The 18,366-nt window shown below is 50.6% G+C and overlaps 1 protein-coding gene across 2 annotated transcripts; it reads left to right on the top strand.

The window, feature by feature from the left end:
- Positions 1-219: 219 nt before the first annotated feature.
- Positions 220-13,873, top strand: PMVK (phosphomevalonate kinase). 2 transcript variants are annotated; one of them, XM_005541650.4, is made up of 5 exons: positions 220-586; positions 5,559-5,622; positions 9,429-9,581; positions 12,105-12,273; positions 13,347-13,873. In XM_005541650.4, exons 1-5 carry the CDS (start codon positions 492-494, stop codon positions 13,481-13,483), a joined length of 618 nt encoding a protein of 205 aa, XP_005541707.1. In that variant the 5' UTR covers positions 220-491; the 3' UTR covers positions 13,484-13,873. The 2 variants fall into 2 exon arrangements, with proteins under 2 accessions (XP_005541707.1, XP_005541709.1); XM_005541652.4 differs by having other exon boundaries at positions 12,144-12,273.
- Positions 13,874-18,366: the final 4,493 nt, after the last annotated feature.

Raw genomic sequence — 18,366 nt, forward strand, 5'->3', positions numbered from 1 at the left:
AAGGCAGTTTCCAAAACGTCTCCCAGTGATCGCGCTCCAGAGAGTTTCTTTTCCTAAAGTTTTTAGGGCTGCGCGGAAGGGAACATGGTGTTCACCTTAGGAAATTTCAGACGCCACCCCCCTCGGAGGAAGGTAGTCGCGTCCGGTTACTCCCCGGGTGTCAGTTAAGCAGTCCCGGCTGTGAGTAAAGGTTCTGGGCGGGGCTGGACTGTTCTAAGTGAGTTCGGGTGGGGGAGCTTCACGAGGGGAGGCTGCCGTGTGAAAGAACCGCCTTTCTCTCCGCGGGTCTCACCCTTTTCTCCTGGTATCTGTTTGGACATGAATTGAGCGCACAGTCGCGGACGGTCAGCCCTGTTCGCAGCTATGGCGAGGAGGGGCGGGATTGCTCCGTGTTGCTGCTCCGCTCAGTGGCCGCGTCCATTCCGCGCGGTGTCCGGAGTTTAGGGGTAGGGAGAAGTGTCAGCTTCAGGCATCGCGAGGCGTGGCGGCCCATGGCCCCGCTGGGAGGCGCCCCGCGGCTGGTGCTGCTGTTCAGCGGCAAGAGGAAATCCGGGAAGGACTTCGTGACCGAGGCGCTGCAGAGCAGGTGTCCGTGGGGCGGGAAAGGTGGAAGGGGGAGCTCTCCGCATCACGTGACACGAGGAGTGCTTTTGGGTGTCACCGAGTGAGCTTTGGAGTAGGGGTCCTCCGTTTGCAAGGCAGGAGGAGCACTGGGTTGGGGAAGGTGGAATGTCACCATTACATAAAACAGCAATCTACACACGGGAGCCTCAAAGAACCAGGTGACCATCTCTCCAAAGACCTTCAGCTACAGGTCTAAGAAGTATTAATAATGGTTCCTACGAAGGCACTTTCTATGTACCAGGAGTTGGATACCAGCCTGGGCAACATGGCGAGACCCCGCATCTACGAAAAATCCAAAAAGTAGCTGGGCGTGGTGGCGCGCGCCTGTGGTCCCAGCTCTTCGGGAGCTTGAGGCAGAAGAATTGCTTGAGCCAGGGAGGCGGAGGTTGCAGTAAGGCGAGATCGCGCCACTGCACTCCAGCCTGGGCGACAGAGCAAGGCCCTGTCTTAAAAACAAAAACAAAACCAAAAAAACCCTCTTCACTTCTTTGTTAGGTACTGTGTGCCATTATTAGCATCTGCATTTCACAGGTGAAGAAACTGAGGTTCTTAAAAAGTTAAACAGGCTGGGTGTGGTGGTCATGCGTGACAGAGGTGCGAGGATCACTTGAGAGCCCGGTAGTTGGAGACCAGCCTGGGCAATACAGTAAGACCCTACTCTCTACAAAAAAATTGAAAAGTTAGCCTAGTGCGATGGCAAGCACCTCTAGTCCCAGCTACTCAGGAGGCTGAGGTGGGAGGATCGCTTGAGCCTGGGGGCTGCAGTGAGTTGTAATCATGCTATTGTCCTCCAGTCCGTGCAGCAGAGCCTGAGACCCTGTCTCGAAGTAAAATAACGTACAAAGCTAACAACAATAAAAAACCCTTGGCCGGGCGCGGTGGCTCAAGCCTGTAATCCCAGCACTTTGGGAGGCCGAGGCGGGCGGATCACGAGGTCAGGAGATCGAGACCATCCTGGCTGACACGGTGAAACCCCGTCTCTACTAAAAAATACAAAAAACTAGCCGGGCGAGGTGGCGGGCGCCTGTAGTCCCAGCTACTGGGGAGGCTGAGGCAGGAGAATTGCGTGAACCCGGGAGGCGGAGCCTGCAGTGAGCTGAGATCCGGCCACTGCACTCCAGCCTGGGCGGCAGAGCGAGACTCCGTCTCAAAAAAAAAAAAAAAAAAAAACCCTTGCTGGTCGCAAAGTAAGTGGCAAATTCAGGATTCAAATTCAGTTTTGTGGTTCATGATGGGCATCTCAGCAATTAATATATAATTGAAACAAAAAGAAAAAAAAACCCAAACAAATTCAGCTTTGTCTTGCGCCAAGGACTGGTTTCTTTCTGTTTTATCTGACTGCCTCCCCAAATAATAATACCTTTTGCACAGTGTTTTCTGTCAAAGCAAGATCTTCTGTGCGGGAGCATTTTGCTGAGACCTGGGCTAGGAGAGCAGAGGATGGGGAGAAACTGGAGTGGGGCTCCTCTCCTCTTGAAGGCCAGTGTGGTGGGGGTACCAGGAAGCTGCTTTTGGATATCACAGGGGTTCTACAAAGGTGTGGGAGAGCCCAGAGCAGAGGTCACCACCTGAATTTTTCACCACTAAGTATCTCACTACCTTTTCCTAAGTTGCATTTCTCCTCACCTTCAAACTCTGATGTCAAATAGTGGTCAGAAGCACAGGTTGTGGAATTAGACTGCTGGGATGCAAACCGTGGCTCACTGTTGATTAGTGTGTGATCTTGTACACATCTCTCATTCACTCTGTGCCTTAGTTGTTTTTTTTTTTTTTTTTGAGAGGGAGTCTTGCTCTGTCACCCAGGCTGGAGCGCACCCAGGTTGCGGCTCACTGCAACCTCTGCCTCCTGGGTTCAAGCTATTCTCCTGTCTCACCCTCCAGAGTAGCTGGGATTACAGGTGTGAGCCACCGCACCCAGCTAACTTTTGTATTTTTAGTAGAGACAGGTTTCACCATGTTGGCCAGGCTAGTCTCAAACTCCTGACCTCAAGTGATCTGCCTGCCTCGGCCTCCCAGAGTGCTGGGATTACAGACGTGAACCACTGCACCGGCCTGTGTCTCAGTTTTGTCATTTGTAAAATGGGGATAATAATAGGGTGGTTGTAGGGATTAAAGGAGATAATGTGCGTGAAGGGCTTAGAATAATTATTGGCACCTAGCAGAGGTGCAGGAACTAAATGTTTTTATATTTATTTTACCAATCCTGGCTTCACTACTTACAGTGTTGCTTTGAGGAAGTCAATCCTCCTTTCACAACCTCAGCTTCCTCATCTGAAACATGAAAATAAGAACACTTACAGCCAGGGCAACATAGTGAGACCCCATCTCTACAAAAGATAAAAAAATTAGCTGGGTGTGGTGGTGCATGCCAGTAATCCCTGATACTCAGGAGGCTGAGGTGGGAGGATTGCCTGAACTCAGGAGTTCAAGATTGTAGTGAGCTGTGATCATACCACAGCACTCTAGCCTGGGTGACAGCAAGACCCTGACTCTTTTTTTTTTTTTTTTTTTTTTTTTTTGAGACGGAGTCTCGCTCTGTCGCCCAGGCTGGAGTGCAGTGGCCGGATCTCAGCTCACTGCAAGCTCCGCCTCCCGGGTTCACTCCATTCTCCTGCCTCAGCCTCCCGAGTAGCTGGGACTACAGGCGCCCGCCACCTCGCCCGGCTAGTTTTTTGTAGTTTTAGTAGAGACGGGGTTTCACTGTGTTCACCAGGATGGTCTCGATCTCCTGACCTCGTGATCCACCCGTCTCGGCCTCCCAAAGTGCTGGGATTACAGGCTTGAGCCACCGTGCCCAGCCGACCCTGACTCTTAAAAAACCAAAACAAAGAACACTTATCGCCGGGCGCGGTGGCTCACACCTGTAATCATAACACTTTGGGAGGCTGAGAAAGGTGGATCACTTGAGCTCAGGAGTTCAAGACCAGCCTGACCAACATGGTCAAACCTTTCTTTTTTTTTTTTTTTTTTTTTTGAGACGGAGTCTTGCTCTGTAGCCCGGGCTGGAGTGCAGTGGCCGGATCTCAGCTCACTGCAAGCTCCGCCTCCCGGATTTAGGCCATTCTCCTGCCTCAGCCTCCGGAGTAGCTGGGACTACAGGCGCCCGCCACCTCGCCCGGCTAGTTTTTTGTATTTTTAGTAGAGACGGGGTTTCACGGTGTTAGCCAGGATGGTCTCGATCTCCTGACCTCGTGATCCGCCCGTCTCGGCCTCCCAAAGTGCTGGGATTACAGGCTTGAGCCACCGCGCCCGGCCAAGGTCAAACCTTTCTCTACTAAAAATACAAAAATTAGCTGGACGTGGTGGCGGGGGCCGGTAGTCTCAGCTACTTGGGAGGCTGAGGTAGGAGAATAGCTTAAACCCAGGAGGTGGAGGTTGCAGTGACCCGAGGTAGTGCCACTGCACCCAGCCTGGGCTACAGAGTGAGTCTCAAAAAAACAACAAAAACAAAAAACACTTGTCTTCCCGTGCATTAAGTGTATCTGTGAGCATCTTGAGGCTAGGACAGGAAGCATGTATCATTCACATGTGTATCACCTAGATCCAAATATGGTACCCAATAAAGCACTGGTTAAGCAGGGAGGTGGAGGTGGAGGTTGCGGTGAGATGAGATGGCGCCACTGTACTCCAGCCTGGGCGACAGAGTGAGACTCTGTCTCAAAAAAGAGAAAAAAAAAAAAAGGGCCAGGTGCGGTGGCTCACTTCTGTAATCCCACCACTTCGTGAGGCTGAGATCGCCTTGCAGTGAGCCAAGATCGTGCCATTGCACTCCAGCCTGTCCAGCCTGGGCAACGGAGCAAGATGCTGTCTCAAAAAAAAAAAAAAAAAAAAGTTGGTTAAGTAAATTAAATAATGAATAAGTTATTTTTATTTATTTTTCATTTTATTTAATTTATTTAATTTATTTTTTTGAGATGGAGTTTCACGCTTGTTGCCCAGGCTGGAGTGAAATGGCACGATCTCGGCTCTCGGCTCACTGCAATCTCCGCCTCCCGGGTTTGAGCGATTCTCCTGCCTCGGCCTCCCAAGCAGCTGGGATTACAGGCATGCGCCATCATATTCGGCTAATTTTGTACTTTTAGACACAGGGTTTCACCATATTAGTCAGGCTGGTCTCAAACTCCTGACCTCAGGTGATCCACCTGCCTCAGCCTTCCAAAGTGCTGAGATTACAGGTGTGAGCCACCGCACCTGGCTTTTGTTTCAGTTTTTTACATTTGCTTTTCTTAGTTCATTTTTTTGAGACAGGGTTTCACTCTGTCTCTCAGGCTGGCATACAGTGGTACAATCGTGGCTCACTGTAGCCTGGAACTCCTGGGCTCAGGAACGCTCCCACCTCAGCCTCTGGAGTAGCTTGGAGTACAGGCACATGCTGCCATGCTCAGGTGATTTTTAAACTTTTTTGTGGAGATAGTATCTCTGGGTCTTACTGTGTTGCCCAGGCTGGTCTTGAACTCCTGGCCTCAAGCATTCCTTCTGCCTTGGCCTCCCAAAGTGTTGGGATTACAGGTGTGAGCCACCACGCCCAACCAGTGAATGAATAAATGATATGTGTTATGGTGACCAGGTCAGTAGAGACAGGTACCTCTGGCTGTGAGATAATTAGTTTAGGGTCTGGGCAATAACCTAATCCAGCCAGAATATTGCATGCGTGTTCACACTGTAATTATCACTTTATAGATTTTACCTGTTAGTTTCAGGGCTCTTTTATATTCATTAGAGTTTCATAATAATCCTGTGTGGGAGACAGAACAGAAAGTATTATCATCATTTTCCGATGAAGAAATAGGATCAGGGACACTGAGACCTACCAAAGTTACATAATACCAGTAGTAGAAATGGGACTTCAGCACAGGCCTCTTGACTGTCTTTCTGGGACCTGGAAGCTCCTGGAAATTCTAGGCTAACTGGATTCTGATCTCCCTGTCCCTCAGACTCGGAGCTGATGTCTGTGCTGTTCTGCGGCTCTCGGGTCCACTCAAGGAGCAGTATGCTCAGGTAGGTGGTGCTCTGTGGCATCCGGTGTGTTGGGCGGGGCCGGCTCCAGGACTTTGCAGCTGTGGCTGCTGCCTGAGTCACTGGCATGATCCTCGTCACCACTGCTGGCAGGGCGGTGGCCAGCTCTTGGTTTTCTGTGAGTGGACGTTGTGGGGGCATTTTCAGCTTATATTTCTTTCCTAATAGCCTCCCTCCCTTCAGAGTGAGTTCAGGAAGGTGTGCCCAGGAAAGGCTGTCGACACTCGAGTTGGTGGCTCTGATTCTGTGTGGTTAGTAAGGACCTGACTGTGCCTCCTCACACCACCCTCTCACTCAGCTGGCCTGACACAGCCCCTGGAACTTTGTTCCTAGAAATTTAGTACAGGCTGAGCACAGTGGCACACGCCTGTAATCCCAGCACTTTGGGAGGCCAAGGCAGGTGGATTGCTTGAGTCCAGGAGTTAGAGACCAGCCTGGCCAACACGGTGAAACCTCATCTCTGTTTCTTTAAAAAAAATTTTTTTAAAGTAAACAACAACACACAAAGAAGAAATTTAGTCCCATAAGTTGTCAAAATATATCATTAAGTGGGGGAAAAAAAAGCCAATACCAAGATGTAGAACAGTGTGTAGAGAATGTTACATTTGTCTAAAACTGAAGAGGCACTTTGTGACCAAGAATTGTAAAGGAATTCTAAGTGTATCTGCTCATATATTCGGCTATTTAACAAATATTTACGGGGTGCCTGTCTCATGTTCAGCACTGTTTCAGGTGCCTGGGATGTGTTCCTGCACTGCGCGGGAAAGACACGTTAGAAACTGTACCATTGGGCCGGGCGCTGTGGCTCACGCCTGTAATCCCAGCACTTTGGGAGGCCGAGGCGGGCGGATCACAAGGTCAGGAGATCGAGACAATCCTGGCTAACACGGTGAAACCTCGTCTCTACTAAAAGTATAAAAAATTAGCCGGGCGCGGTGGCGAGCGCCTGTAGTCCCAGCTACTCGGGAGGCTGAGGCAGGAGAATGACGTGAACCCGGGAGGCGGAGCTTGCAGTGAGCCAAGATCGAGCCACCGCACTCCAACCTGGGCGACAGAGGGAGACTCCGCCTCAAAAAAAAAAAAAAAAAACAAAAAAAAAAGAAACTGTACCATTGGTTGCCCCCAAGGAGGGGACAGGGTGAGAGAGAGATTTTTCACTGTAAATTAATGTGTATCTTTGAATTTTGAACCACGTGAGTTAAAAAAAAATAGGATCGTTAAAATAGAATAAAAAAAAAATAAGTCAATGGGAACTCTCAGAATCTTAGACTTCGGAAAGAGAACCTGGAAGGCAAGATCAGCCTCCCACATGGTGAAGAGCCCTCTTGTTGCCCACATTTTGCCCTTGGCCTCTAGGTGCACCCTTCTGGGACATGTGCTCTGGCCCCTCCGTTGGCCTGAGTGTGGCCTCCAGAACCACATAAAATGAATTGTCCCCCCTTCTGTGTGCCAGCTCTGCCTCCATGGGAAGCATTGGGTCATCTCTCACCAGCTGAACAGACCCATTCATAGGGTGGCAGCCTGAGGAATTGTAAGAATAACTAAATTAAGTCATTTAATTTTTTTTCCTTTTGAGACAAGGTCTTGCTCTGTAGTGCAGGCTGGAGTGCAGTGGCGCATAATGGCTCACTGCAGCCTTGACCTCCTGGACTCAAGTGATCCTCCCACTTCAGCTTCCCAAGTAGCTAGGAATACAGGTGCATGCCACTATGACTAGCTAAGTTTAAATTTTTTTTGTTTTGTAGAGATGGGAGTCTCATTATGTTGCCCAAGCTGGTCTCCAACTCCTGGGCTCAAGCGATCCTCCCACTGTGGCCTCCCAAAGTGCTAGGATTTGGGTGCGAGCTACTTTGCCTGGCCTGGTTTACAAAAATTTTAAGCAGGATTCTTTCCCAAATGAAACTGGACACAGAATTTCTTTGCATCCAGGAGACAGACTGGAAGTGACTCTGCGGGGTGGTGGGTTGGTGGTGGGGAGATGGGAGGAAGGAAGGGGCGAAGGGAAAGGCACTGAGCCTTCCCTAGTGGGGCCTAGGCACTTCCAAAGGCCTCCCAGGATCACTTTCAAAACCGATCTTCCAAAATTCCCAGACAGGTCTTGCTTCTGTCCTTCTGAGTCAGACTGGTGGGGTTGGTTGGGGGCGGGAGGAGGAAGGAGCAGGAGTTTGCATTTTTATTTATTTATTTATTTTATTTATTTATTTGAGATGGAGTCTTGCTCTGTCACCCAGGCTGGAGTGCAGTGGCGCCATCTTGGCTCACTGCAACATCCACCTCCTGGGTTCAAGCACTTCTACTGCTTTAGCTTCCTGAGTAGCTGGGATTATAGCCATGCGCCATCACGCCAGAGTAATTTTTTTGTATTTTTAGTAGAGACATGGTTTCACCATATTGGTCAGGCTGGTCTCGAACTGCTGACCTTGTGATCTGCCCACTTCGGCCTCCCAGAGTGCTGGGATTACAGGCGTGAGCCACCACGCCTGGCCAATTTGCTTTTTTTTTTGAGTTGGAGTCTCACTGTTGCTCAGGCTGGAGTGCAGTGGCGCGATCTCAGCTCACTGCAAGCTCTGCCTCCTGGGTTCATGCCATTCTCCTGCCTCAGCCTCCTGAGTAGCTGGGACTACAGGCACCCGCCACCACGCCTAGCTAATTTTTTTGTATTTTTGGTGGAGACAGGGTTTCACCGTGTTAGCCAGGATAGTCTCTATCTTCTGACCTCAAGATCCCCTCGCCTTGGCCTCCCAAAGTGCTGGGATTACAGGCGTGAGCCACCGCGCCCGGCCCCAATTTGCATTTTTAAAACCTCCATGGAAGATTCTGATAGGCCAGACTGCCCTTGCTCTGTGGAAGTCCAGCACCACTCTATCCCCCACTCCCATTAAAAAGCAAAACCAAAATGAAATGTTCATGCATTGATTTCCTAAGTCACAAGGGGAAATATAAACGACAAGCAGACCACGATATTCCTGGAGGGAAACCAGTTCAGGAGCAGGAGGTGGCTACTGACCTCCTCTTGCAGCAAGGGGAGCAGGTGGGTGATCAAGAAATTGAGAGCCTGAGGGGAGAAGGTCTTGCTGCAGTGAGCTCATGGAGGAGCCAGAACCTGAACTGGGTGATGCTTCTCAGACCCCTCCTATCCTGGATCCCTTTAGATGGACCCCTCTGCTTGAGGGGGGAGAAAGGAGCTCCCCAGGTGGTCAGAGTAGCCTCTCCTGCCTGGGGGGTCCTCTGGGTGTGGGAAGCCTTGCACATAAGTGCCCACAGCTAAATGGAGTGTTGCTGTTTCAGCAAAGGCGCCAGGAATTTGGGGATGGGAAGGGATAAGGGGGAGAGGAAGGAGACACAATCTCCGTGGGATTTGGGATGGGGGCAAACAATGCTAGTGGGAGGACATGGAGTGCAGGAGTTTTTTTTCCCCCTCAGATTTCCCACTTTAGTTGAAGGCTAAACCTTTGCCCAGGGGATGCAAACTAATTTCAGGATTACTTTAAGCCAGAAATAATTGGGAAGGTAAAACTTGCAAAAGAGAAACCACGTCACACATTTCAAAGACAAATTGAAACAATTTCTGGATTATCCCCAGACCTTTCTTCTGTCTACCAGTGATTGGGATTTCTTAGTTGCTGGGGTTCTTTCCCTTGCAGACCTTTGTTCTGGCTGAAACCTCATTAATCCTTGCATCAGCCTTGGGAGAGGCAGGTGAGGGTGAGGGATGGCTCTTCTGCTGTTTTAGGAGAGACCACTGAGGTTGAAAGGCTGGTGACATAGACATAATGTCCTTTGGGCAGGAGCATGGCTTGAACTTCCAGAGACTCCTGGACGCCAGCACCTACAAGGAGGCCTTTCGGAAGGACATGATCCGCTGGGGAGAGGAGAAACGCCAGGCTGACCCAGGCTTCTTTTGCAGGAAGATTGTGGAGGGCATCTCTCAGCCCATCTGGGTAAGAGGGCTCCATGGCAGCATGAAGAACACCTGTTTCCCGAGCTCTTTGCTGTGTCTATCTCTCTCTGTCTCCACTGCCACCGTCCTGGCCCAAGCCCCCACCATTTCTGGCCTGGACAATCGCAGTAGCCTCCACACTGGTCTGTAGCTGTGGCTCTTGCCGTCTGTGTTCTATTCATTACACAGCAGCCAGACCGACATTTTATTATATATTTATTTATTTATTTATTTATTTTTGAGATGGAGTCTCACTCTTGTCGCCCAGGCTGGAGTGCAGTGGCGCAGTCTTGGCTCATTGCAGCCTCCGCCTCCTGGGTTCAAGTGATTCTTCTGCCTCAGCCTCCCAAGCAGCTGGGATTGCAGTTTTTTTTGTATTTTTAGTAGAGATGGGTTTTCACCATGTTGGTCATGCTGGTCTCGAACTTTTGACCTCAGGTGATCCACCCACCTCAGCCTCCCAAAATGCTGGGATTACAGATGTGAGCCACTGCGTGCAGCCCAGACTGACCTTTTAAAAACATGAACCAAGTGACGTCACTCTTCTGTTTAGAATACTTTGGTGGCTTCTCGTTCTCATGTTCTGTTTAGAATAGTTTGGTGGCTTCCCGTTGTTCTCATGAACAAAATGAAAATCCTTCACATGAACTTCTTGGCCTTGTGTGATCCAGTTTCTGCTACCTTTTTAGCCTCCTTACTCCTTGAGCTGCAGCAACACTGGCCGCCTTGGTCCTCAAGTCAGTCGAACTCCTTCTGGACTCAGGGCCTTTGCACATGCCCTTCCACCTGTCTGGACTGCCCTTTCTTTCTCTCTTTCCCTGGTTAGCTTCAGCTCAGTTGACATGACACCTCCACAGGGAAGCCTTCCATAATATTCAAGTCTTAACTGGTGCTCCCTGGCAGGTGCTCCTATATCACCCTACCCTTTTCTTCCTCATTCATTCTGCCAGTGAATATTGAGTATCCACTTCTGCCAGGTATGGTTGCAGGTTCTGCCAGTGAATATTGAGTATCCACTTCTGCCAGGTATATTGGTGCAAAAATGCAATGAAGTCTCTTCCTTCAGGGAGCTTACATTACAGCTGAGGGTGGTGGGGAGATAGGCACAGAATAAATACAGAATATATCAGGCGGAGGTAAATACTAAGGAGTAAAATAAAGTAGGCCTAGGATATGAGGAGAGATAGGGAAGTGCTGATGTTTTATTAAGGGTGCCTGGGAAGGCCACACTGATATGATGATGTTTGAGGAAGACCTGAAGGAAATAAGGGATAACTGAATGGATATTTGGGGAAGTAGCTTTCCAGAGAGAGGAGGAAGTGCAGAGGCTTGAGTGGTGAGTGTGCCTGGTGTGTCTGAGGACAAGCCAGGTGGCCAGAGTGGGTGAGGGTGAGTGGTGGGAGGTCAGGTCGGACTTCCCAGGGAGGACCTTTGGGAGAGCTGGGATTTTATTCTGAGTGAGATGGGGAGTCACTACAGGGTTCTTAGCAGAGGAGAGACATGACCTGATTTAAGATTGAGAAGGCTGGCCCTAGCTGCTGTGGGGAAGATGGGAGCAGAAGCACAGGGACCGGGTGGAGTATTTTTTTTTTTCTTTTTTTTTTGAGACAGAGTCTCACTCCATCACCCAGGCTGGAGTGCAGTGACGCGATCTCGGCTCACTGTACCCTATGCCTCATGGGTTTAAGCGATTCTCATGCCTCAGCCTCTTGAGTAGCTGGGATTACAGGCATGTGCCATCATGCCCAACTAATTTTTGTGTATTTTTAGTTGAGACGGGGTTTTTCCATATGGCAAAATTCAAACTCCTGACCTCAAGTGATCCACCCACCTCGGCCTCCCAAGGTGCTGGGATTATAGGCGTGAGCCACCACGCCTGGCCAGGACCTTTCTGTAACAGACAAAATGACTATGGTTGGGGCGCAGAGGGGAGTGAAGGTAGAGTGGAAATAAGGAGTCGATTTTGCATGTATTTTGAAGAGAAAACCAACAGGATTTGCCCATGGGTTGGCTGTGGGGTGTGGGAGACTATACCAAGGATTTTGTTCTGAGCAGGTGGACAAATATAGAATTACCATTTTCTAAGACAGGGAAGGTTGGGAGGAACAGGATTGGAGAGGAAATCAGGAGTTGAGTTTCAGCCGTGTTGAGGTTGAGACACTTGTTGACATACACTTTAATCACACGGTTATTTGATCACTAAACATCTGTTCAGTGTCTCCCACTAGACTGTAAGCTCTGAGAGGGCGGGCACAGGGTCTGTTTTGCTTACCACTCTAGTCTTAGCACCTAGCACAGTGCCTAGCACACAGTAGGTACTTGCTATAATACTTGCTTAATTGGATGAATGAACCTGTCAGCAGCACTGCCTGACATGTAGTCAGCACTCAGTGGCGTATGTTCAATGAATGAGTGAATCCGTGAATAGTGAGTCTAGCTGCTGACTTGCTCATGAAGATGTGGGGTAGAGCCACACCCCACACTGCCCTGGGTTCTGGAGTCCCCCACCTCCCCTCTCTTCTAGCATCCTGTCCTGTTGGTCACCTGTGTCCCTCCCCTGCAGTTGGTGAGTGACACACGGAGAGTGTCTGACATCCAGTGGTTTCGGGAGGCCTATGGGGCCATGACGCAGACCGTCCGCGTTGTAGCGTTGGAGCAGAGCCGACAGCAGCGGGGCTGGGTGTTCACGCCAGGTGAGCCACTCCATGTGTAGGGCACAGGAGGACACAGGCTACCCACCCTGTGGTTTGTCTCCCTGGCAGGCCTGGGGAAAGTGAGTGAGGGATGATAAAGGAGAATCTGAGGCCTCCTGATTAGGGAGTATCATGGTGGAGGAGGTCCTGGGGGTCAAGGTTCTCTTGGTTTAACCTAGGCTATCTTCTCATGGCCAGTGGGCTGCTTTGGTAGTCTGGCTGGGACCCACCCCCATGGTTCTTCACCTTTGCTTTCCAGCCCTGTAGGGGCTGACAGTGGTCAAGGGCAAACCTGACAAAGCTCACTTCTTTTTAACACAGTAGTGGAGTTAGAAGTTAGTAGTGGAGAGGAAGTTCTGCTGGGAGCTTCAATGGTGCAAGCCCAGGACCCGCTCTGTGGGCTTCTGAAACACAACTCAGGCTTCCTTCCTGCCCTAGATCACTGTGACTTGGAGCAGTTCAGATCCAATGGGTATGACCACTGCTAATGCTACTCATTTCTGGGGCACTCACATGGTCCAGGCCTGTGCTAAGCATTTTACATGCACTGTCTCACTGTACCATCAAAACAGATTCAGCAGGTAGATGCTGTTATTAGTTTACCCGTGGTCTGATGAGGCCCTGGCCTGAAAGGTTAAGTCTCTTTCCCAGGATCACAAAGAGTGAGAGGAGGAGCTGGCCTCCTGACCCTCTGCTTCTAACTCTGGCACATGCTGCCTCCTGAGGGGACTGAATTGGACAGATTTAGGGATAGAAAAGGACACAACCACCTTGACAGAAAATGAAAACACAGTTGTGTGTGGTTTTAGATGTCCGGATTCACCCTCTGTAGGCAGTAGCAAGTAAGAATTAAGTCAGGAGGGATCAGCTGGGGGGCCCAGGTGGCTGTGGGCTGCTGAACCTGCCATCGCAGTGTTTCAGGGGTAGGGAAGTGCCTTCTGGGTGGGTAGTCCTTAGCTCTGGGGTAGCAGAGGAGAGGCCGGGAGGGCCCACTCCAGCTGGGGCTAGCAGGCCTTGAAGACTGGTGTCTGTCTGGAGGGCTGGGGCCTGACCTTGCCATGCTTCCTTCACAGGGGTGGACGACGCTGAGTCAGAATGTGGCCTGGACAACTTTGGGGGCTTTGACTGGGTCATCGAGAACCATGGAGATGAACAGCTCCTGGAGGAGCAGTTGGAGAACCTGATAGAATTTATCCGCTCCAGACTGTAGTCGCTAGGTTCTAGGAGTCAGCTGGGGCCTGCTGCGGTGGGGGTGGGGCTGACTCTGCAAGATGAGGGGTCCCCTGATCCTGGCCAAGGTGAGGAACAGACAGAGGGGGGTCTAGATTCTGAAGGGGTTGGTGGATGTTGGGCAAAGCAGGAAACGTCTGGAGACCTCATTTTCTCCATGGGGAAGACAGCCATGCTCTTCAGGAGGAGACTCCAAGGGCAAAGGAGGGTGACTTGGCTGTGCTTGAAGGAGAAACCCTGCTGTCTCCCCAGCGCCAGTCCCCTCAGCCTGTGGCAGCCTGGCACCCTGACTGGATGTTCTCAGCCCCTTGTTCTGGGAAAGAACCCAGGGCTCCCCAGTGTGTTTACTAATAAACCTCTTTGGAGCACACTCTCAGAGCTGCTTATCTCTCATTTCCCTGATGCCAGCCTGGCTTGGGTGGGGTTTAGAAGGCCTTAGGGTGTCATGGTGGCTGGGAGGGGGTCCCTGTTCCACCTCCCACCTGGCTAGAATGTATCCTGCACAGGTTGACCTATGCTGCACCTCACAGGCAATAGGCCTGTTTATGTTGGAGGTGGGATTGGGTTGAGGGCCTTACCCTCTGGGATAGCCCCATGAAAGGCTGTGATCCACAGAAAGTGCCACCAGCAAGTGCTCCCTCCCCGCCTCTTTTTTTCTTTGAGACGGGGTCTTATTCTGTCACCCAGGCTGGCATGCAGTGGCGTGATCATAGCTCATTACAGCCTTGACCTCCTGGGCTCAAGCAATCCTGCCTCAGCCTGCTAAGTAGCTGGGTCTACAGGCACACACCACTACATTCGGCTAATTTTTTTCATTTTTAGTGGAGACAAGGTTTTGCTCTGCTGCCCAGGCTGGTCTTGAACTCCTGAACTTAAGCAATGCTCCCACCTTGGCCTCCTAAAGTGGTGGGATTACAAGTGTGAGCCACCATGCCCGACCCTGCCCTTGTAATTTATATAGCCTTTTATAATTTCCAAATTTCTTCTAGATTCTTCATAGCCACCCCCTGAAATGGGTGAGGATAGGATTTTCATCTGCATTTAGCAGATGCCAAGAACTCAGAGAAGTGAAACAACTTCTCCAGGGTTAGAGGGCTTAGTAAGTGTCAGTGCTGCGTGGAACCCAGGCCACTAGACTCCTGACCAGGCCCCTTCTGCACATTCCTATGGGTGTGGTACAAAGTCCCAAGGCTCCTTGCTGTCCCCAGGTCAAGCCTAAGTCCTCCAACTCTGGCCCTGGCTTCGTAATCCTCCCACAAATTATGTTCTCACAGATAAGGGGACAGCCAAAGAAATTACAGTTTCAGTGTGACCCAAACTGAATCCTTGCTGGGTGCCAGGCACTGGGGACATAAAGATGAACAGGTCACAGGACTGTTCCTTAAGGAGCTCTTGATCTCGATCAGAAACAGACACCCCCCAGGTGCCCAGGAACCTGAAGGCCGTGCCAAAGACAACTTCAGTTCTTTGGGAAGGAGGGGGCGCTTCCATGACACCCCAGGCCTGCCGTGCCAGGGTGAGCACTGACCCCTTGTCCCAGGGCCACTGCCGTTGCTGCTTGGAAATCCCTCTCTGGAGCTGGGAGCAGATGATTGTGAACAATCCCAGTCATGAAAACGTCCAAAAGTCACTGAGGCCAACTCTGATGAATGTGGGAGGCAAAGTTTTTGGGTTACAAACCTTAACGAGTATAAAGAAGTCAAATGGGGGCCGGGGTGGGGTGGCTCATGCCTGTAATCCCAGCACTTTGGGAGGCCAAGGAGGGTGGATCATTGAGGTCAGGCGTTCAAGACCAACCTGGCCAACATGGTAAAACCCCGCCTCTACCAAAAATACAAAAATTAGCTGGGCATGGTGGCAGGTGCCTGTAATCCTAGCTACTCAGGAGGCTGAGGCAGGAGAATTGCTTGAACCTGGGAGGCAGAGATCTTGCCACTGCACTCCAGCCTGGGCAACAGAGTGAGACTGTCTCTGAGAAAAAAAGAAGGGCAGGAAGGACACAATCAAACCAGGGAGAATGTAGAGTCCATGGAGCCAGCTAAGAGGCTTCTGCAATATTCCAAGCAAGAAGCAGCACAGGCTGATGGAGAGAGGGTCACTGGAAAGCAGATGGGTCAGTGGTGGCATTCAACCTTGTTTCGGACCCAACCCACCTGATACCGGGCATATTCCCATCAGTGATACTGGCTCACTGCCTGAAGGGGAGCAGAGGTCCCGGGCACAGGAGCCCAGTCAGAACCTCCGGGTTGGAGGTGAGGAAACACCTACTGCATGGCATCATTACCTGCTTGATTCCAGCATGTCTTCTGTGGTCCTGTCTCACCACGCATTCAACCACCTCCACTTCCTGAGCACCTGCTGTGGCTCTCAGAGCTAGGGACACAGCTATAAGAGAGACACGGGCCCTGCAATCACAGAGTTTACCTTTCAGAAAGAATCCTAGACAGGGTGGATTCCACAGAACTTGGGGACCGATTAGCCACAGCAGCTGGGGAGATGGAGGAGTTCAAACTTGTGCCAGAAACCCTGGGTTTTGTCACCTTCCCTGAGGGGGGTGTCTTCAGCATGTGGGAATGTGGTGGCACCTTCTCAGTTTGGAAGCCAGTGAATCCCTGCCTTCATAGGCGATGAGGGTCAAAGCTCTGGATGGATGTGAACCTATCAAGTGTGGTACTAGGGTTGATGCAGACAGGGGGTTAGGGACTGGTGGGTCTCCTGTGTCCTCCGGGAGGGGTGCTGCCCTGCTTTCTTGGCTCTGGGTATTTAGAGGAGTCACAGGATTATGACTTGGGAAACCAGTGGGTCTGTCTACGTTGTGACAGGTTGGTACTGATGCCTCTTAAAATAGGAAGCCCACTGTCTGCCGGATTCGAAGTTCATAATTTTTTTTTTTTTTTTTGGAGATGGAGTCTCACTCTGTCACCCAGGCTGGACCAGGCTGGAGTGCAGTGGCATAATCTCAGCTCACTGTAACCTCCACCTCCTGGGTTCAAGCGATTCTCCTGCTTCAGTCTCCCAAGTAGCTGGGATTACAGGCTCCCGCCACCATGTCCAGCTAATTTTTGTATTTTTGGTGGAGATGAGGTTTCACCATGTTGGCCAGGCTGGTCTCGAACTCCTGACCTCAGATGATCCACCCATCTTGGCCCCCCAAAGTGCTGGGATTACAGGCGTGAGCCACTGCACCAGCCTCATAATTTTTTCTTTTCTTTTTTTTTTTTTTTGAGACGGAGTCTTGCTCTGTCCCCCAGGCTGGAGTGCAGTGGCCAGATCTCAGCTCACTGCAAGCTCCGCCTCCCGGGTTTACACCATTCTCCCGCCTCAGCCTCCTGAGTAGCTGGACTACAGGCACCCGCCACCGTGCCCGGCTAATTTTTTGTATTTTTAGTAGAGATGGGGTTTCACCATGGTCTCGATCTCCTGACCTTGTGATCCACCCGCCTTGGCCTCCCAAAGTGCTGGGATTACAGGCGTGAGCCACCGCGCCCGGCTTCTTTTTTTTTTCTTTTTCTTTTTTTTTTTTTTTGAGACGGAGTCTCGCTCTGTCGCCCAGGCTGGAGTGCAGTGGCTGGATCTCAGCTCACTGCAAGCTCTGCCTCCCGGGTTCACGCCATTCTCCTGCCTCAGCCTCCTGAGTAGCTGGGACTACAGGCGCCCGCCACCTTGCCCGGCTAGTTTTTTTGTATTTTTTAGTAGAGACGGGGTTTCACCGTGTTAGCCAGGATGGTCTCGATCTCCTGACCTCGTGATCCGCCCGTCTCGGCCTCCCAAAGTGCTGGATTACAGGCTTGAGCCACCGCGCCCGGCCCTTTTTTTTTTTTTTAAGCAAGGTCTTGCTCTGTCGCCTGGATTGGAGTGCAGTGGTGCAATCACAGCTCATTGCAGCCCCAACCTCCTGGGCCTAGGTGATCTTACTATCTCAGCTTCTTGAGTATCTGGAACCACAGGTGTGTACCACCATGCCCAGCTAATTAAAAAAAAAATTTTTTTTGGTAGAGATGGGGTCTCGCTGTGTTGCCCAGGCTGGTCTTGAAATTTTGGGCCCAAGTGATCCTTCTGCTTTGGCCTCCCAAAGTGCTAGGATTACAGGCATGAGCCACTGCGCCCAGCCCATATTTTTTTTTAACTGATATTTCCCTAAATATAAAAACCAAGAATAACCCTGACTTTTGACACCGTATGTTATGGCGAGAGCCTTAGCTGCTTTTTATTTCAAGACATTCTCCCCACCTTACTGCTACAGGTTGACCATTCCGAGTCCAAAAATCTGAAACCTGAGATGCTCCAAAGTCCAAAACTTTTTGAGCCTTGACATGACACCCAAAGGAAACGATCAGTGGAGCATTTTGTATTTTGTATTTTTGTATTTGGGATGCTCAGCTGGCAAGTATAATGCAAATATTTTAAAATAAAAATCAGAAATTCAAAACACTTCTGGTCCCCAGCATTTTGGATAAGGGATACTCAACCTATAGTCTTTGCTAACTTTGTGGTTATAATCTCAGAGTATTAAGCTACTTATTTATCTTTTTCTTTTTTTTTTTTTTTGAGACGGAGTCTCACTCTGCCGCCCGGGATGGAGTGCAGTGGCCGGATCTCAGTTCACTGCAAGCTCCACCTTCCGGGTTTATGCCATTCTCCTGCCTCAGCCTCCCGAGTAGCTGGGACTACAGGCGCCCACCACCTCGCCCGGCTATATTTTTGTATTTTTTAGTAGAGACGAGGTTTCACTGTGTTAGCCAGGATGGTCTCGATCTCCTGACCTCGTGATCCACCCGTCTCGGCCTCCCAAAATGCTGGGATTACAGGCTTGAGCCATCGCACCCGGCCTATTTTCTTCTTTAAGACAGGGTCTCCCTCTGT

This window comes from Macaca fascicularis, chromosome 1 (assembly GCF_037993035.2).
Source record: "Macaca fascicularis isolate 582-1 chromosome 1, T2T-MFA8v1.1".
NCBI lineage: Eukaryota > Metazoa > Chordata > Mammalia > Primates > Cercopithecidae > Macaca > Macaca fascicularis.